Genomic DNA, 21632 nt, shown 5'->3' on the forward strand with positions numbered 1-21632 from the left:
GCCTATCCCTCTTATGCACAGGGCAGCTTCCCACTGCATCCATATGGGCAGGGAATGCAGCGGCTCCAGCAGCTCCCGCCTACCCGTCCGTACCCCCTGCCACCTCTACGGCCAGTGAAGAGGGGTTCTTCGAGAGGTTCCTCAGCCTCATGAAGTCACCTCGTATGGGGGTCATCCTCAAGGACACCATCAGGGAAGTCATCCCGACTATGCTAGCCGCACCACAAGCACTGGCGCCCCTGCGCAGCTGCTGCCTCCGGCTCCACAGCCCATTCCGCAGACGGCTCCGTACCAGCCTCTGTGCCTCCTCAGCCTCTGGCCGTGGTCCCTGTACCTCAACCTCGGTGCCAACTACTCCTCCACCTCTGCAGGATCCTCCTGTTCCACAGGATACAGAGGAGTAGCAGGAGGAGGAGGAGAAGGAGGAGGAGGAGGAGGAGGAGGATGATCCCGATAAGCCATCCTCAGCTTCCACAGACGTCTTGCAGGACTTGGCGAGTATCTGGGCCTACCCCAACCAGAGGTAGAGCAGCTGGCAGAGGGGGTTCTAGCTGAAGTCCTCACGCAACGCCCCTCTGCCTAAACGGGGATTCCACTGCAAACCGATGACGTCTCCCTGGCCAAGAAGGGTTGGCTCAAGCCCCACTCCGCCAAGCTGGTCAATCGACGCCTGGACGCCAAGTACAGACAGATGGAGGGGGATACACTCTTGCTCTCGGTCCATCCTCAGCCACACTCCTCGGTGATCGCTGCAGCATCACTATTCTCCAAGCCTCAGTCATAGTCAACCTCCTCCTCTGCGGCACTGCTAGGCAAGGAGGAGAAGATCTTGGAGGCGTACAGCAAGAAAATATATTCCAATGCATCCTTGCATCTTCGTAAGGCCAACGCAGACGCCATGCTGGTGGCCGCTAACCAAAGGTTATGGCGGGAAATCGCAGACTTCCTCCTGGAACTCCCTACGCAGAGCCAATCACTTTTTAAGGCGGGGCTCGCTGAGGCCAAGCTGGTGGCACAGGACCTTATGGAATCCAGCGTGGCCCATATTGACACCTTTGGCTGTGCCATCTGTATTGCCACGGACATGAGAAGGACAGCCTGGCTCTGGGCAACGAAATTCAACCCTGATGTCCAGGAACGCATATTAGATCTACCGTTTGGGGATGAGGGGGGGACCCTCTTCCACTCCACCACGGACAAGGAACTGGACAAGAAGAAAAACAGCCCACAAACGGCCAAATCTTTATCCATCTTGACAAAGACCATGCCCAAGTCCTGCACCCAGACACAGCAGCGCTCTGGCAGGGAGCGTACATATGGAGGGTTCTGTGGCTTCCAGGAACGGAGATCCAGGCAGCTGGACCGCTCGCCGTCGCAAACCCGGCGCAAACAAAAAATGGGGGTGGGTAAGGGCGTTTTCCAGTCCCCCTCCTCCGCGACATCCTTTGAGGGAAAGAAAGCATGACACGCCCCTTCCGGTCCATGTGTCTCTAGTCGGGGGCAGGCTTGCTCTCATGCGCATTTCTGTCACCAGAATTTCACAGACCCCTGGATCCTCTCTGTAGTATCCACGGGGTACCGCCTCCCTATCCCAGCCTCTCCACATGTTGGGACAACAACTCTTTTGGCGGAGATCCGGTCGCTCGTAGAGAGCCAGGCAGTGGAGGAAGTCCCAGCCTCCCAGCGAGGCTTGGGCTTTTACTCCAGGATTTTCGCCATTCAGAAGAACCAGGCGGGCCTGAGAGTTGTGCTGGACCTTTCCACCCTCAACCTCTCCTTACCCCAGCAAAAATGTAAGATGGTTACGTCAGCTTTCATAGCAGAGACATTGTGCAAGGAAGACTGGATGTGCTCCCTGGATCTGAAGGACGCTTACCTACACGTCCCGATTTTGGCAGCCCCATCGTTCTTTCCTACGGTTCAGGGTTGTGGGCTACCATTTGCAATACAAAGTCCTTCCCTTTGGCCAACTTCACGTGTGCCTTGGCAACGTTTTCACACACTATGTGGAATTGTGTTTCTTTGGCGGCTGAGCATATTCCCGAGGGGGAAGAAAGGGATGGGTTCCTTGCTCTCGTGCAGGACGGCAACGATGCCATGTGTGAATCCCTTCAGTCAGGTTTGGATAAGGCTGACAGTGTTAGCCGATCCATGGCTGCGAGCACCGTTATACGCAGATTTGGGTGGTTGCGGAAGTCGGGGTTTGCTCCGGATGTGCAGGCCTGTCTTCTCAACATGCCCTTTGATGGCACACATTTGTTTGGCAGCGAGGCTGACGAGAGCCTTGAGAGGTTGCAGGCCTCAAAAGCTGCGATCTTTAAACGCCGCAGTGCGCCAACCTCTGACTTTTCGTCCTAGGAGACAGCAGTGGAGGGGAGGTTCCTTTCGTTACTACTCCTCCTTTGGTAAAATGAGAGGGGCCGCCAGTCAAAGGGGCCAGCGAAAAAGTACCTGTGGTGGTCGGGGAAATCGTGGTACCAAAGCCGCGCGGGCAGCTGCCTCTTTGCCTTCAGGCACTGCCGCAGCTGCTTCCAAACAGTCATGAGGCCATGTCCCATGGTTCGACCAGTTGGAGGCAGACTGTCTCAGCATCTCAGAGAATTACTTCAGATGCGTGGGTTCTGGATACCATTTCCCACGGCTACTGCCTTCACTTCCTTCAGTGGCCTCACGACAATCCACCGCAGAAACTCTTTGAAGCTTCCGGTTCCGCTCCGTGCGCAGGAAATCCTGAGCCTGCTGGAGAAAGGCGCTATAGAACTGGTGCCTGTAGCGGAGAGGAACAAGGGATGGTATTCCCCTTATTTTTTGATCCCAAAGAAAGACTGGGGATTGAGGACCCATCATGGACTTGAGTTGGTTGAACAAACTTCTCATTAAGGATAAGTTGAAGATGGTCACTCTTTCTCAAGTCCTCCAGGCCCTTCAACTTCAGGATTGGTTGGTGTCTCTGGACCTCAAGGATGCTTACTTTCATGTGCTGATTCATCCTGCGCACAGAAAGTACCTGAGGTTTGCGGCTGGTGACTTGCACTTTCAGTTTCGGGTCCTGCCGTTTTGGATTGACCTCCGCCCGAGGGTCTTCACCAAGCTAATGGTGGTGGTGGCAGCATACCTCAGGCGAGGGGGGATTCACGTCTACCCCTACCTGGACGACTGGCTGATCCGGGCACACTCTCCCGAGCTTGTGTTGGATCATCTCAGTGTCACCTGCCGCACCCTCCAGAGGCTGGGTTTCTCCCTGAATTTCAAGAAGTTGCATCTAACACCTTCCCAACAGCTCCAGTACATTGGGGCTGTTTTTGACACGTCCTTGGGGAAGTGTTCGCTTCCCAAGGTAAGGGCTCATCACATTGTGCAGATGGTGGACAAGTTTCAACATGCCCAGAGTCTCCCGGCTTTCGAATTCTTAAGGTTGTTCGGCCTCATGGCCTCCTGCATTTATCTGGTGCGAGATGCCCGGCTGCGGCTGTGATCTCTTCAGTTGTCCCAACGGGTAAACCAACTGGCTTCACCCTAACCTGGGTTCTGTCATGACATAGCCAACATAGAAAGACTATTATTTGTATCTGGTCTAAAACATACCTAAAAGGTTATGAAGGAAACCTGGAAACAAATACTCATAGTGGCCAATGGACCTGCAATGGGGAACAGGGGACACTGGACTGGCTGCAAACCAGGTCTAATGCCCAATTTGGGTACCTGAGCCCGGTCCGACCCTGGGCAAAGTTGCTTCTCTTGGCAACAGGCCATGGCCACTGTGCTACTGACCAGTAATGGGAACAATGTGGCCACTAGCCTGGCTGCAGATTAGGAATTATGGCTTCTTCTGGTGGCTTAGCGGAAGTAGCCACTGGCTAGTAGACCATTGATATGCAAAGGGTGATAAAGTGGCTACTGGGCATAGCCTGCGACTTCCACAATCCATGGACAGTGGCCAATAGACCTGCAATGTAGGCAAATGGCCACATCCAGTGGCTACTTTGGGCGGGTTGTTGTGGGTCCTGGGCATGGCGGTACCTAGTCATGGCTGAAGGTTACTCCTCAGGCAAAGTGGTTTCCTGTACTTGCACTGGGCCTGGACTTAAGCTGTGTGCATTTGCCTTGTCAGGTGACTTCCAGCATGCTGGCAACAAAGTGGCCATGGTATAGATGCCCACAGGCTCTGGGTGTAAAGTGGGCAATAGGACTGGCTACAGTCAGGACCAGTGGCTACTTTTGGCACCTTATTGGGGTTAGGGGAATGACTGAGAGCCATACCTCAGGCATTGTCTGGGGCCATGCCCAGCGCATACTAGAAGATATTGCAGATCAAATAAAAAATGTGTTCATTAAAGGATGCCACGGTTACGTTGACCAAATAAAAACCTTTGAAATTCAGTGAAAAAACATTATAAAATTGATGTTATAGTTGCACCTCAAAAGCAGAACTACAAAATCTTGTAGATGAGTAAATATATTCAAATATCTGGATTACTAACCTGCTGTAGCAATTAAAAGTTCCCACATGAAATAATGTCTCAACGGTTGTTTCTCTTAACTGTTAATAAACAGTCTTCTGACCAAATGCTCTTTAAAAGAAATCCAAAACTGCTTCAACTTCTTCCGCTTACTTTGACTTGAAATCCATCAAGATAGTAATGTATGTTTTTAAATGTCTTGGGACATTATCGAGGGTGTTTTATTTGTATACTCTACAAAAGATATCTATAAAAGAAAAACCCATTAGGTCCTCTGTTAATTTATTGTCAACACATCTATTGTAATACATCTGGTTAATAAATATTTCCATCAGTATTTTTGACACAGCAAACTTCACTGTAGCCTCACTGTCCATTTATCGCAAAACTATTTGTGAGTTACAAGAGTCTTTAAATTGTCTTTCGTGGGAAGTCTGCGTTTGTCTATGGATGTTCAACATCAAGAGGACTGAGTCGTATCATACTTAGCATATGTCAGGTAGTAGCCACGCCATCTTGCAATGGTGTGTGTGAGGGGTCATCAGTGCGAGGCGGACAACTGTTTGATATTTGTTCAAAATATGCCATCTTATAGGAATATAAATTATATCATAATGCCTCACTTTCCCAACTTTACTTTGGGTTTTCCCTCCTAACAAAACTAAGGGGAAACATTTTAACACAGGAGTTATGGCCCTCACACTAAACATCAAATACAAAAGAAAATGTATGGCAATTCAACAATAAAATTCACAGTATCTTGATAACCGTTTAACAACCTGGATCTATGCCCTCCCCCAGGATTCATGCCGTATTCATCTTTAACGTTCATCAAAAGAATATAAGGAAATCCACAGTAAAGTCTCTCAGTTCAGTTCTTGAAAAGTCAATATTGAGGTAAAGATATGTCAACCACAGTTCCAAAAACACCACAAGTTCTTCTGATGAAATAAAGACTTCCCACTTACTCAGAATAGCATCAATGTTTTCCTCATTCACAATGCCCTTTTACCACTTCCAGTTATTAAAGAAGACTTGAAACAGATAAAAAAAGAAGTACAACTTCTAGGATGTTAATGGAACAAAAGTATTGGTTAAAAGTGAATCGTCTACTTCAACCACCTTACTTCTACCATGATTTACCATGAGGAACTTTTCCTTGGCCCCATAGCATTCCACTTCATTGGGACTACTGCATTCATGCATCCACTGACAACACATACTTCCACAGATTCAGTACTTTGTATTTTAAAGGCCGGTTTGGACAAGATTCAATTTAATGCACTGCAACACCTTCAGTTGGGCAAGGCACTCTTCCACTGAACATCTCTTCAAAAGGGGCCTCTCTGGTCTGCCTACAAGCACAGCAATTTCAGGATTGTATATAAGCAGCAAGGTTACCCTTCCCCAACTTTGCCTTCACCTCTTTGCCACCACTGACCACATATTACCCAGAAGCCTTGGTGCCACTCTCTTGGCTTTAGGTAATTCTTGCACACATGTATCTTGAGCAAAGTTGAGCTTCTATTGGGCTCACGGCAATGGTTAGACCAGTTTCTGGCTTTGAGAAAGTCTGCTGTTACTCTCAGTAAGGGAATACTCTTGGCTTGGGTACTGCTTGCGCTCTCTCCAACTGCAGATACAATTGTAAACACTTTACTTCTTTTAGGAACAATGCTTGTTTGTTTGAACAATGAGATAAAATTCACTCTTTAATGTAAGCACACGCGACCGCTTCTTCATAAAGTTGAATGGCTTGAAGTGTTTAACAATGGTCTTTTTTAATGTTCATTCTTGCTTAATAAGAAACACCTGCCAACTTCTTAAGTTAAGGGCTTAACAATGTCCTTCAGTAGCATTTGCTATTAAGCGAGTAAAAGACATTTCCATGCACACGCAAGTGCTACTTCCCATTGTTCTTTTGTTAACGAATGCAGCAAACAACTTCAGCCCGCTTTGGCTTCTACCCGAGTGAAGATTTGTCTGGATATTGTCACCGGCAGTGCTCGCGCAAGGAATCAGAACGCCAGGTTTGACTCGCCGCCTTCTGTGATCCTTGTTCTGCGAGTTGCTCGACTCCACCACTTCGAGCACAGTGTCTACTGCTTCTGGCTTTCCTGGGAGCCGCACCCTTCCTCTGCTTAGGGGTCTGTGATCTGGCTTCTCATTCAAGGAGTCCCTCTAGCTCCTGAGACCTGCCACTCGCCCACAGTTCCAAGCTTCGGTCTTGTTTCCCACGCAAAATGAGGCTCACATGGGAAAAGACAGCCTCTTTGCACGTCTTCCGCTGCACAGTCTCTGCACTTCATAATTTGGGGGAATAGGACCATCTGAACAAGCAAGTGAAATTTGCTATATCCATGTTCCTGCGTCCTTCTGGTTCTCTCACTTCTGGTTTGCCAGCTCTGCGTTTTTCTTTCTGCTTTTACTGCTCAAGCTTGCACTCCAGTAACAGTTCCAGCTCCTTCTAATTGCCTGCACCTGAGGCGGCCTTTTATTTCTCCCAGCTTCGTTCAGGAATGGGCTGTTAGGATCAATTACCCGACTGCTGCTAGCGCATGCCTCTTCAGCCCACTTCCTCATCCCAGTACTCCTAGGATTATGGAACATGCAGTCTTCAACAACGAAATTTGTTATTTTAGGTATTTGTTTGACTTTAAGGGTAGATGGGTAGATTTACTTCCCTTAAGTTCTTTTAAAATTTTACCTTTAGAATTTGTTGTCACAGGGGAGGACACTTAAGGCAATATTTCTAGATTATTCTACATTATACCGTTGGTAGTAAGGAAAGTGTTTATCCTGGAATCCCCTGAAGGATCTTTCCATTGGTAAGGGTTGTTCATATTGTATGATACTCGTACCCATAACCACATGTTTTATATATAGGTTAGGGACATTACATTGACAATATGCCATTACCTGTTTTGGTAACCTAGAAAGATGTTCCTTGTCAAAGGACAAATACTGTGTCTCATCCCACGGGATCTCCTCACCACCCTGGCCCTTGTCTCCACCCAGAATGATACTCCCGCAGTACACCACCCCTAAAGTCAGGATCCGAAAGCGTCTGCCATTTCCTGGCCACCTTAGGACAGATCTGTAGGATTCGTCACATGTGCCAGTAGTTTGGAGTAGTTGTTCTATGACAGTTAATTGATTGAACAGTTACAAGAAGTTGCATTATTCATTCAATTAAATACTGTGATGAATCCGATGGAATCATCAATGTTTTCCCGGGGGTAACCTCCTCCCATGTGACCAGGGGATGGCTGTCATGGCCCCAGGCCCCATAAAACAAAAACCACACCATCTAGTGATGGGGGTAATGGGTCACTGAACTCACTTATGTCCCTTTGGGACCTATAAACACAGGGGCCCTGGCTGGACTCAGTACTGGTGCCTTTGGCGCCAGGCTCATATAGAGATGTGAGCAGGAACACTTTATTTCAGTGCAGGAGTGCTTTTATTCCACAAGAACTTTCCAGGAGCTGAAAGCCTTTATTCCAGAGAACATCCTCATGTACTGATAGGGTGTGGCTCCCTAGGCCTGGTCTTCATGTGCTGACTCATTGGGTGTGGCAGGCAGGCTGAACCTGGTGGGCGTGGCTTCAGAAGCTCAGCTATATAAGCTGCTCCATCCTTAAGGCCGGTGCTTAGCGTTACTGTGCACTCGCGTGCAACGTGACGCTCACCGCCGCTTGGACAAGTTTACTTACCTTTGAAACCAGGCGTTCTCCTTCATACTCACCTCCAGGAAACCGGTGCTTCATCGAATTCATCTGCAGACTCATCTCCTGACATCCAGTGATCTTGATCCCGACGCCGCAGCACCGCACTCCGCATCCTCGAACTCTGTGAAGAAGAAGAAAGACAAGGTTAGAACATCCGTCCTAGGGTGTAACGCTCACCTGGTATCCACGGGGACGTCACTCAGCCGGTCCTGGCCTCTTACGACCTCGAACCCTTCCCTGGAGGCTATTCGACTGGCGACTGGGCCTGAAACACAGGATTGGTAGAGTTTAACTCCCTATTGTCTCTGTGTGCTTGAACCCCTTCCTCCCCAGGGTCCAACCCTTCCCTTTGATCCACAGCTCACCTTGTTTTCTTGGATGGTGTGCTCTCCATCCTGCTTTCAGCGCAGGGGCGCGTTGATTGATGCGGGCTCGTTGGTGCCTAGTTACTTCACTGGCGAGAGTCCGACTGGTAAGTATAATGAGTCTTTGAACAGTTCTCTAGCTTTGTTCCTTTCCTTCTTGGATGATGGCCGACGTCCGGGGATGGCGGCGTGCTGCTGAGATGAGTGGCGCTGAAGGTGAGTGAGAGCGTGATGCACCCTTTTCGTGTTTGTATTGAACTGAGTTATTTTTCTGTGTCTTTTAGGTGCCGCGACGTTGTCAGCGTGGATGCCGGTTATGAAGAACAAATGCAGTGAGTAAGCGCGGTATGCGGCGCCTCTAGATGTTTCCACGCTAACCTGGAGTGTCTTTTCCCCCTCGCAGATGGATGAGAAGTTCCGGAGACACAGTTCCCCCAGAGCGGCTGGGATTCAGGTAAGCGTTTGAAGCTCGTACTGTATTTAAAAAAAAAATAAGCGAAGAGCTGTAAAATGCTTACTAATGCCTTTTCTCTGTTCTTTTCATCTTCATTAGGAAGCGCCGTGCCGGGATGGGAATGACATCGCCGGAGAACAGAAGGAGCGTTCAATGATGGGCAGAAGGGCTGCAAGGTAAGGCTGTTCCTAACAGTGTTCTTGTTCTTGCAGGTGCTGAGCGCAGAAGAAAGATGCAGGCCCACTGGAGACCGATCCGAACACGGTGAGTTCCCCCACTATAGGTGCAGAAAACGCAAAGCATGCTTCTCAGCCTGGGTGTGGCTTAAATAGTCTCTGGGTATCCCAGGTGCCTCTGGGCTGAACCACACCCAAAAGACTAGACCGTACATGCAGCTCTGGGAACCGAAATATGTGGGGGCATCCATCTTGTCCCCATCAATGCATTTCAAGTCCAATCCCCAATGTTATCCAATGGGAGTGAGTGAGTCTGGTGCCACAAGTGCCAAGTCTGACTCCAAGTGAGTCTTTGGTGGGATGGAGAGGCCCTTGAGGGACATGTAGGTGATTGTGGCCTGGCTCCAGCCTGACATCTTGGAGGTCTGGGGACGAGAGGGGCAGGAATCATGACATAGGGCCGCACCGCATTTGAATCCTGTGTACCCCGTAGTTAACAACTTACCAGCTACTGTACCGCTGCAGCTTCGTTCCTCATTCCCTTCGGCTGACGCTTTGAGCTCCGCAGCTTCTGCCGGGCCGGCAACATCACCTGCAAGGGAAGAAAGCAAAAGAGCAAACCTCAAAAGTGGAACGGACAGCAATACAAGACAACGAACTTTACAATACAACAAAAACAGACGAGGAAAGACAAAGGCAAACAGGAACACTTACCTGAAGTATAGTGGCTTAGTCGCAGCAGGACTGGACTATCACGTGCAAGGGACCAGTGAAGGAACTTGGTCCAGATCATACAAGCGCCCCTGCCAGAAGCAGCAGGACGGAGTGCTCGTCAAAACTAATCAACAGGTGAGCTTTCCATGGACCGCGCATCTCACGGGTACCACGGTTTGGGAGAAGGGGTCTGGAAAGGATCAGGTGCACAAGCTGGCCTACTCACACCCCCTATTCTCCACGCAGGAGCAGTTCCTAGCAGCATCACCTATTACCACCAGTCACCACATAAGCGCAGAGGGCGAAGTCAGACCCGAGCGACCCCGCCCCCGGGAGGGCTGTAACCGTGCCCCAACGCCTCTGCATAGACTAGGTGAGCCTAACGATGGCAACCGCTACCTGATGCTGACCCTGAGGGGTGGCTATATGAGGGAGGATCACATGGGAGGAACAACCTCTGGGAGAAAGCGGTGGTGTCCACGGATGAGATGAGCATACACCTGTGCCCGCGACGTTTAAAAGATGATCCTCAGACGAAATGGCAAACTGCTGGTAGGAGCAGACTGCAGCTCTCTGTTTTGCTTAAGAACCGAAAAGAGAATATTGGAGCTAACCGGTTCATGTAGTGAGCAGCAAAGGATGATGCAAAGATTTCACTTGCGGACACCAGAAGCAAGCACACTGATCCTGCGCCTTCGCACGTAGAAAACCGCAAAAAGAAGCTTACCAGGGAGCCATGAGGAGAGGAGAACCGCAGCCTGAGCCACAGGGAATGTGGAAACCGAAAGCGAGCAGGGCAAAGGAGAGAGAATCCCTCGGCTGTCATTGGAGAGCTGAAACAGACCAGGAAACTCCAAGATTAGCCAGTGTGTCCACGCTGGGACAAAGGGAGAACTGGGGCATATTAGCAAACACGCTGTATGTTAAACATACAGACCAAGTCGAATAAAGAGAGAACATATTTTCAGAATAATGAACGTAAGAAGTTAAAAGCAAATTGGCTTCAGAAAGGAATCTTTAACAGACAGTGTAAATTAACCCACAGTGCTAAGGTGGTGAATGATTGGAATGAGCAAAACACTGAGGCAATATACTATGGACTAAAGGAATTAGCCAAAGGGCTAATATACTAAACTATCAAAGGTGGAGTTTCATGGATAGGCAACCAGGTAACTACCAGAAGCCCTGGCAGGAGAATATACCAGGCCATTGCAAGGGTGTGAAAACCAGAAGCTTTTGCAGGAGAGTATACCAGGCAATCACAAGTGTGTGCAAATATAGGGAAGCGGAGAAAGATTATACCAGGTATCCTAACAACCTAAAGGTTAAAGATAAATATATATGTCACTTTGATATTGTACATGAGAAAAGACAAGAACTATTATTGTGAAGAAGAATGCAGGGGAAGGGAGACACCCTCTAGATTAAGGTACAGTATCCTTGAGAGACTTTATGTTGGAGTTATTTATTCCTTTTTGAATACTTTTTAAACACTGAATGCCAAAGACATTATCCTTCATCAGATTTATTTCATTAGAATGTGAGGGTCGGAATAGTACTTTGGATGCATGATGGTTATGTTTTGGATATTCTGACACTGACAGATCCTTAGTTTTGAGTCTAGGTAGGGAAACACCTCTAGTATAGGGGCAACAAATCATTTTCCCATCCCCTTTTATTTTATCAATTAAAGTCTTTAGCCAAACCATGTCCAAATTGTGCCTGACTGTCATTTTTGACCCTTCACATACTAACATCAAAGGATCCTACCTTAATTCCATAATTTTTCATAATTTTGCAGTTTGTAACATAAAGTAAGATATTGCTTAACTATTTTGTAACGTGACATTTATTCTGTTTATCATTACGTTCTCTAAGATCATCAGAAATCTACTCTTAAAATAATAATGCTGTTACCATTACGAAAATTAAGTAAGATGATCCCCCTTGTTCCTGACAATTCCCACACATTCGTTGTTGTATCCAGATAGACCATATTTGTATTTGTATTTTTATTTATTGATTTATAAAGCGCCTTACACCAAGGCGCTGTACAGTGGAACAACTTAATACATAAAAACAAACAATATAACGGTGGAAGCAAAATTACAGTATGAATCATTCAACAAAACAGTGAAAAGAGTAATTAACTGAAGGGGAAGGGGGAATAGGATAGGGGGGCGGGTGGTAATGAGTTGGAGGGAAAGGGAAGGGAGAGAGAGGGGAGGTGAGAGAGGGGAGAGAGATAGTCAAGGGGAAATAATAAGGAGGGAGGGCAAAAGGGATTTCCATATATCTTACTATTTCACAGGAAAAATGAAAAATCATTCCAAATTCATTCCACAGGGAGCCAATAAATCAATGTTTTTCATCCAAAATCTTTTCCTCTTGATATTTGAACAAGATTACCTCCTCTCATTGGTAGTCTCATTTTTTTCTAAAAAATACATTTTAGGTTAGAAATATTGTGCTTGCATTCCAATCAATGTGCAGCTGATGGTGTTGGCAATTTTCTGTTTGCATATTTGTTCGCATATTTGACTTATGTTCTCCCCCACCCCTATCTAATTTGTGCTTATCTTGTGGTCATCACCATGTAAACAAAAAAAATGCCACACTGACATTTAATTCCATGAACAACATTCTTAGTATCTCACGTTGAAGTGTCTTATACATGTCTATACAGAAACATGTACTGTGCATCAGATAACTACTTGGCCTACTGTTCAGAGTTCAGCAGGTAAAACTCTAGCAGAATTTATTTACTGCGTAATGTTATTTCACAGATTTACCTTTAATTGTATTGAGCCATTTAGTCATGGTATTGTCCCTAAATTCATTCTGGGCTATCACTTAATCTGAATAGGTTTAGTAAGGAATTACTTTTTGCACAAGCAAACATTGGCGGTTCTTTAAAAAGAGTGCACAGTTCACTGCCAGATTAAAGAATCCAATGAATATCCCTTTTTTTTTTATTTGTGGACTTTGTTGTGAGAAAGTTATGTGTACCATATTGAGAGCTTATTTTTTTTTTTCTTAATCTCGTAGTAATTTTTCTTGAGGTATTATTTTCTATCCTGTTTAATTCAAATTCCTCGTAGTTCCTTTTCATAAATGTTCTTTTCAGTTCTTCCTTTTGTAACTATAATTCTTTCATATCAAATAAACTGGCTATTGTGGTGTGCCATTTTCCAAGCTCATTGGGTGAAAGCTGGAAGCCAGTAGTATATTGTTCCGATCTGTAGTTTTGTCATATTCAGTAGTTTCCAGTTTAGTGTTTTTGACATAAATCTTGACATTCAGATAATGCAATTTACTTTTGTGAATTTAATTCTTGGGTCGTATCTCATTTATGTATGTAAAGACATTTTCAAGCTCCTCCTGTGTACCACTCCAAATACCAAAAATATCATTGATATAACACTTGTAGAGTCTTAATTTATCTTTCCATGTTTCATTGTGTGCAATATATTCATGTTCCAAATGGAACATGAATGTGTTGGCATATGTAGGGGCCATACTTACCCCCATTGATGTTCCTGTAATTTGGAAGAACTACTGATTATCTAACTGGAAAGCTTTATTTTTGTATATTGAAATCTCTTTAGATACTAATTATAATGTTCCCTTGCCCGTCCCGTTTTAGTTCTGGTGTTTGATAAAATGTCAAAGCATACAAGCACACAAATGTATTAATATTTTTCACGTTTCATATCTGAATCTATATTTTATATGTTATACATTACAGAAATTTATATTAATTGTATTCCACTATATATTGATATTGTACTCGCTCAGTTTCAGCATTAATACCATTCCACATTCCTAAACATTGAATATACTATTGTATTATGTTTGGCACTTTTTGGTAATATATTTAAGATTTACTACTTAATGTGTTTGTAAATCTATCAATTCTGTATCATTTACATTCTTTACTTTAAGGATTCATCAATATTTCAGTTCATTGTCAGGAAGTTCAATTGGCAATAATATATTCCATATCTGTGCATCAGATAACTACTTGGCCTACTGTTCAGAGTTCAGCCGGTACAATTCTCGTTGCCGGTTAATAGGGTATGATTAACATCTCCAATGTATGAAATGCCCTCTGACCTACCAATTAGTGAGTAGGCTTTGCCAGTCTTGCCTTGGATACTGGGTACTTCTCTCAGTCTGTGTAAATAGTAATTTCCATTCTCTTTCTGGAATCAGTGCAACGTCTTCTGTTGGATGGGGTAGATCCATGTGCTGCAGATGACAAAGGCAGAACGGCGCTGCACTTCGCCTCCTGTAATGGCAATGATGGAATTGGTGAGGCTTTTCTCCCCATCCGCATAATTTCTCATTCAAATGCTTCAATTGTAAGTATCAGTCGTTGTGGTTGTCATACAAATCCATAACAAGGTGTTTTTCTCTCATTTTCTAGTACACCTTCTATTGGACCATGGTGCCGACCCAAATCAGAGGGACGGGCTGGGCAACACTCCACTGCACCTAGGTAAGACATGTTTGTTTGGTGTGCAATGTGGAACTGCAAAAAAAAACAGTAATGTGGATAAGAAGTGGCCCATCCCAGAAAAGGGAGCCTTATTTATTCCACTTGGCACCGCTCTTAAATTCATTGGTGCGCAAGCATACATTTTCTTGTCTACCACCCATTTTATTTTTTAACAATCTCTTTTTTAATCATCTCAAAACATAACAAGCCATCAGTTGCACATAAAAACCTGACTTACAATAATATGAAGTACAATATGTAAGGGTGCAGAATAAGGACTCTGACACAAAGGTGGCATGTTTGGTGGTAACGACTGATATAATAAAGCAAGACCAAACTATCTTTCCCTATTCCTAAGAGATTTCCCTGCCTCAACTAATGATCTAAGGTGTCTGTCAGGATGTCTGTTAAAGTATAAGTGTCCACCGTCCTGTGTCAAGAAAAACTTACTTCAAATGGATTGTTTCCTCCCACATAGTCCTCATCTTTGATATTCAATATCCAGATTCAGCTACTTCTGAATTTATTTTTCGACTGTGCGTCAATGCAGTCGACTCGATGTCCCTCGAGGGCCTCCGTCTCGAGGATGTCATCGAAGGCATATATAGCATGCGCAGCGCCTGTTGACTTCAGTTCTGTTTTTCCTTGAATGCTATTGCTTTGAGAAATACGGCACACTTCATTTATTAACTCGCGAGTAGGTCTTCTTTGCCGACACTGACTACCGCGAAGACCGGGTTCAAGAAGTGTCGAGATTGTGACTTGGAAATGTCGTTGACCAACTCACACCGTATATGTCTATGGTGTCACGGGGTGGAGCATAGACCTGCTCCAAGTGCCAGTCAATGACCGGAAAGGCCCTGAAGGAGTGAAAATGGAAATTGACGGTAGGTCGAAACCCCAAAAAAATCATCTACCCGAACCAAAAATCCTTCAACCGACGATTCGAGAGGTGACTTTCCTTGGAGGAAGAAAGTTAAGATCGAGGAGTGGCTCCCACCACTCCTCATCATTGTCAAAGTCAAAAAAGAGGCACCATAGGTTGCCTTCCTAGACTGTCATCAGACTTGTCCCACAAAAAACTCCACACCTGCCGAATGGGAAGCATTTAGAGCAGAAATGCTGAAAATATTTAGACAAGCGAAAACCCACGGCAAGCCATGGTACTCAGCGCATTGCAAAAAAGCTGGTAAGGAAAGGGCTCAAGCCAAATCCTGCACACCCTCGAGACCGGGACGAAGGCCTGATCCTTATCAAGAGGCGTCGAGGCCTTGACGCGATGACAAATCATCAAAGGATCCTTCGAGCCGAAAACTTAAGCACAAGTCGAGGTCGTTGACACCATAGACGCCTGCTGCGCCCTCGCACCAGCCAAGCCCTCGAAATTCAAAGCCGGAGGCACCGTCGACGCCAGCTGCGCCACCAATGCCAGCTGCGCCATCGACGTCAGCTGCGCCCTCAACGCCAGCTGTACCGTCGATGCCGAGCGCCCCATCTAAACCTATGGCGCCATCGATGTCAAAGTTTTCGACGACTCCTCGAGCGTTGAATCCAGTTTGTCAAACCCGTGTTGCCTGAAAAAACTTATGTTTATTTACCAAGGAAAATATATTTTAAGTCTCTCGCCTCAGTATATGAGCACAATGAACCCTCTGACAACGATGCACCCTTTGGTCTCCAATATGGTACACCAAATGTGCCTGAAAGCTTCATTTCTGAGGAATCAAGGTTGAAAGACCTTTATGATAATTTACAGACAGCCAGTGGGGTAGACCTCTCACCTGAGCTAGATTTTAGAAGGTCAGAAGCTGGGCAATACACTGATGCTTCATGTAGGCAGCTAATGTCCAAGGTGGTAGAATGTATGGGGTGGACTAGGCCTCATTTACCATTTGAGAAGGATGATCTGACGGATATCCTGGATAAGGGACCACAGATGGATCCTATACTGCCTTTCCATATTGCTCTCGAAAAAAGGGTGGCAACAAATTGGGACACGCCAGAAACAAATCCAGCTGTGAATAAAAATCTAACCACAAAATACTGCCCATCCAGTAGTGACCCAGACTACCTGTCTAAACATCCCACTCCAGAGAGTCTAGTGCTACAGGCAGCTTCTGAAACTTCCAAGCAGACAGCTTATCCTACTATCCCTCCAGATAGGGATGGCAAAAGAGTAGATGGATGGGCAAGGAAAGTATTTTCTGCAGGGAGTATGGCGCTCAAATCAGCCAACTCCCCATGTGCCTTTGCAAAGTCCTCATTCACTCAATGGGACTGCGTTTCCATGCCGGCAGAGCACATTCCCGAGGGGGAAGAAAGAGGCAGAATTATGGCCATAGTTAGAGATGGTAAAGAAGTGATGTGTGAGTCTCTTCAGTTGGGTCTGGATTTTGCTGACCTCCTCAGCAGAGCCATGGCTACTAGCATCGTTATACGCAGATTTGTGTGGTTGAGGAAGTAAGGTTTTGCACCGGATGTTCAATCCAGACTCCTCAACATGCCTTTTGACTGGTCTCACCTTTTTGGCAACAAGGCAGACGAGAGCCTTGAGAAGTTGCAGACAAAATTTAGGTGCCGCTATTAGGCAGCTTCAGCCCATTCGTCCCAGTGGACAACCTTGGAGGGGTAGATCTTTTCGCTGCTACTCCTCAGTTGGAAGTGCGAGAGGAATAGCTGGTCAAAGAGGACAAAGAAGGCTCCCTTGTGGTGGACGAGGGAGATGTGCAAAGCCAGCTCAAGCAGGGACATCTTTACCATCAGCCGCCTCAAAACCTCTCTGAGATCTAGAGTCACAGTTCACCAGTGCAGACTGTCTCAGCATCTAGAAGGATGGCGAGACATTACTTCGGATTCTTGGGCATTGGAAACCATAGCCCACAGGTACTGCCTTCCTTTCAATTCAGAGACCTCAGAGCAATCCACCGGGGAGCCACTCTTTGAGGATTCCAGATCCGCTCCTTGTTCAGGAAATGTTAACCGTGCTAGAGAAAGGTGCTATAGAGCAGATGCCTTTAGCAGAGAGGAACAAGGGGTGGTATTCTCCATATTTCCTAATGCCCAAGAAGGACGGAGGACTGAGACCCATCTTTGACTTGAGATACTTGAACAAGTTTCTCAGGAAGGACAAGTTCAAGATGGTCACACTTTCTCAGATTCTTCAGGCCCTCCAACTCCAGGATTGGATGGTGTCTTTGGACCTTAAGGGTGCTTATTTTCATGTGCCAATCCTTCTCAAGCACAGAAAATACCTGAGGTTCACCTTCAGAGGTTCTCATTATCAGTTTCGAGTTCTGCCATTCGGACTGACCTCCGCCCAAAGGTTTTCACCAAACTGATGGCGTTGGTGGCAGCGAGGCACAGGAGAGTGGGGAGTCACGTCTATCCCTAGCTAGATGATTGGCTGATCAGATCCCGTTCTCTGGAACAAGTCCTGCATCATCTTAACGTGACCTGCCACTCTCTTCAGACTGTGCTACTCCCTCAATTACAAGAAGTCCCATATGACACCTTCTCAAAAGCTCCAGTTCATCGTGGCTGCACTGGATACCTGCTTGGGAAAGAGCTTGCCACCCTTGATGAGTGCTCTAGACATTGTGCAGATGGTCAAGAGGTTTCACAGTGCCCAGCATCTCCCGGCCTTCAATTCTTTTGAGGTTGTTCGGCCTTGTGGCATCCTGCATTTTTCTGGTACCAGAGGCCTGCCAGAGAATGAGATCCCTTAAATGGGCCCTCAGAACTCAACGGTCACAGTTCTCAGGAAAGATGTCGGACCTGCTTCAGGTTCCAAGCAGGGTCGCACAGGATCTTCTGTGGTGGGCCGGCGAGGACAACATTCTGAAGGGAGAACCTTTTTGGCAACCATGGTCGCAGATAACATTAGTGACGTACGCCTCACTCACAGGGTGGGGAGCCCACACTAACGATCTGTCAGTCAGCGGTCGTTGGTCTCCATCAGAGTCCAAACTACATATCAATCTTTTGGGCTGAGGGCAATCAGATTAGCACTGAAGGCTTTTCTGCCCTCTGTGCGGGGAAAGAATGTCCAGATAATGACGGACAACACAGTGGCCATGTACTACCTCAACAGAAGAGGAGGTGTAGGGTCACTACCACTGTGGAGAGAGGCTGTGCAGCTCTGGTACTGGGCAATTCAAGAAGGAATCGCTCTGTCAGTAGTTCAACTACCCAGAGAAGAGAACACAGCGGCGGACGCTGTGAGCAGGTAGAGCACAGTCTTCCATGAGTGGGAATAGCTCAGGAAGTCCTTCACGAGATCTTCACCCTTTGGGGAACCCCTCAAGTGTACTGCTCCAGGGAATTTCCCCCAAGAGGAGCTCTACGAGAGGCATTCGTAGTGGACTGGGAGTTTCCACTCATTTACGTGTTTCCTACAGTCCCCGTCATTCTGCACGTGTAAAGGAGGTTCAGAAAGTTCGGGAAACACATGATCCTAGTTTCTCCGGATTGGCGCAGCAGGATGTGGCACCCGGACTTCTGGATATGTCCATCTGCCCTCTAATATGGCTTCTACATAGAGAGGACCTTCTTTCGAGGGCGGAGGGTGGGGTTCTCCATACAGAGGTCAAGACATTCAGCCTCCATGCATGGTTTCTGAGAGGCTGAGATACTGGATTGGGACCTCCCGGATGACGTACTGGAGATTTTGCTCCCGGCATAAAGGTCAGCAAAAAAGTCTTTGTAGGGTTGCAGTTGGAACAAATTCTGCAACTGGTGCAGGGACAAGAATGTAGACTTTTTCTGTGCAAAACTCCTGAGGTAGTATCCTTTATTTTTTCTTTTTATTTGAAAAAAAATGATTTAGCTGACAAGCAACTTTTTCAATTACAATTACATCGCTGATCGCTTTTAAAACAAAACAATTGGATTGCGGTCAACAAACATATTCTCAAGTCGTTATATTCATATCATAAGACAACAAAATTCATCAGTAAACTCATAGAATCAACCAATTAAACAGCGGTGAGTTCTCTGTAGTATTAAAACATAATCAAATAAGAAGTATGAAAGCAGCTCTCATTGTAAACGAATAAAAAGAATGAGAATATATACCTAAAATTGGAGTATAAAAGCAGGAGTAGGAATTATACTTATCTTACATATTGGAAACCAGTATACATTCAACATTAGAGTTTCGAATGCTCAATCCCAAATACTACTGTTCGTAGGATAAGCCGCAGAGTCGATAAGTTCACTCATAAACACCACAATAAAGCAACTTTAAGACATTATAGAATAAAATACACAGTAGAATAACAGGAATAAAAAAACAGCTATCATTGAACCCCACTTAAAAGAAGAACAATGATATATGTATAAGTAAAATATAAAAAGAGCACATTGGTTAAACATGTGGAAATAGCTTGAATAATGGAAGAGCATACTATAAATTCAATTGTAGAAAAAATTTCACGTGGCAATAATCAAGGAGGTACTAGTAACATTGCAAATTTCAGTCCACGTTTGTTCTTTTGTCAGGATAACTCTCTTTAAAATGATTATAAAAATGGCTTTTCCTTATTTCAAGTAGACCTTCGCATTCAGTAATTAAATAAGAAGTAGCCTCTTGTTTGTACGCTAATTTACAAAATCTACATGAGGTAGACAGGTCGGTTTCCTTTGAATATAGTGCTATTTTAGTTTTTGTTAGTAGTAATGTATCAGCGTATAACCGGTCAGGCAAAATCTTAATATAGGAGGGTACCTCATTTAGTGCTTTATTTAGAAAGGATCCTATTTTATAAGTGTGATACACGGATCATCTTTCTCCAGTATCAATCCAGTCTTTCCTATGTAACTTCAAGTTTGCTTTGTCAGGGAATTCCATTAACAATTCCTTGGAAATGGTAGCCTCCTGTAAGATTTCTTTACAAAGAATTTTCCATTTAGTTAGTGGAGTAGAAATAGATTTTTTGATAAACTTGTAGACAGTCAGGCTTTTCTGTATAGAGCTATCATTGACCAAGTAACTGCTACATTTAAAGAAATTGGTCCCATTTTATATCTAATAAGGGCTATTGGAGTACTCTGGGGAACTGGTCGGGTGGATTTCCAGAATATTCCTTCTAGTAAATCCCATCTAACGGCTTTATCCATAATTTTTGTTTGACTACCATAAGTAATGACTGGAATGACTTTCTGTAGATAAAACATTCGAGCAGGGAGTAGTGAAAATCTCCCAAACTTTCTCTGTAAGGCCTTCGCTTGAGTTGCCAGTAGCCTCATTCTTAATATAAGCTCCTCTTTATACGGCCTCTCTAAGGGATGAGCATTCAAGTTAACACCTAGATATTTATAGTGGAAAATTTGAACTAGAGCTTTTTTTTCCAATTGAATTTATATTTATCTTTCTTAGTAGAATAATTAAATGCTAGAATATTAGCTTTCTTAGTGTTTATTTCAAGATTGTTGTCTTCTGCATATACTGTCAGAGCTGCAAGCTTTCTCTGGAGACCGATCAGTGTTTTATCAAAGAGCACAAGATCATCCGCATATAAAAGATACAGTATATGATCAGTGCCTAAGCGTGGAGAAAAAGAGCGCACGTCCTTCAAAGTCTTATAAAAATCATTAATATAAAAATTAAATTAAATGGACGCAAAGGGACAGCCTTGTTTCAGACCTATGTTTGTCTGAATAGATTCAGACAAGAGGTCGTCGGCTGAGAGATTTATTTTGATTGTTGTATTAGAATAAAATTGATGTTTTCAAAAAATGATATAATGAGGGCAATTGGCTTTTAAAGGTTTGTTCCATAAAATATGTCTCGATACAGAATCAAAGGCTTGTTTAAAATCGCTAGCGTGGGGGCGTGGCTTGGGGCCGCCGCGAGTGGCATGGCTTCTTAGGAGCTCCTGTGTGGTTCATCGCACCATCACCTACTCTGCCGCCCCAGACCTCTGCTACGAGGCGACAGCGGAATGCCTCATGCATGAAGTCTCCCTGCGGCTACCAGACGAGCGGTTTCCCGTTCCATTGCCGAATTTCTGAGTTTCGGCGCTTTTTTCCCCGCGGGTCTCGCTCTGAGCTAAAATGGCAGCTGTGGGGCATCAGCAGAGGGGTACCTCCATAAGGGGGAGGGGAAGGCGCGCTACAGCTAACTAGGCCGCCTGATATCTTCAGCTCTCCACCCCACACTGGCTCCTCCAACATCTCACCATGTTGTAGGCGACCACAGCTCAACCCACTTGCCTCGATCACCTCCGGACTC

General features: G+C 45.5%; 1 protein-coding gene across 3 annotated transcripts in view; it reads left to right on the forward strand.

The window, feature by feature from the left end:
• ANKRD54 (ankyrin repeat domain 54) overlaps positions 1-21632 on the forward strand; it is a 544971-nt gene that overhangs the window by 249301 nt on the left and 274038 nt on the right. For 2 of the 3 annotated variants that reach the window (XM_069653072.1, XM_069653070.1), the window contains 2 exons: positions 14116-14214; positions 14330-14401. The exons of the other annotated variant lie outside the window; for it this stretch is intronic. In XM_069653072.1, the coding sequence (XP_069509173.1) occupies positions 14116-14214; positions 14330-14401 (171 nt within the window). The remainder of the gene's footprint in view (positions 1-14115; positions 14215-14329; positions 14402-21632) is intronic. 3 annotated transcript variants of the gene reach the window in all.

This window comes from Ambystoma mexicanum, chromosome 3q (assembly GCF_040938575.1).
Source record: "Ambystoma mexicanum isolate Mex_15411 chromosome 3q, UKY_AmexF1_1, whole genome shotgun sequence".
Lineage (NCBI taxonomy): Eukaryota > Metazoa > Chordata > Amphibia > Caudata > Ambystomatidae > Ambystoma > Ambystoma mexicanum.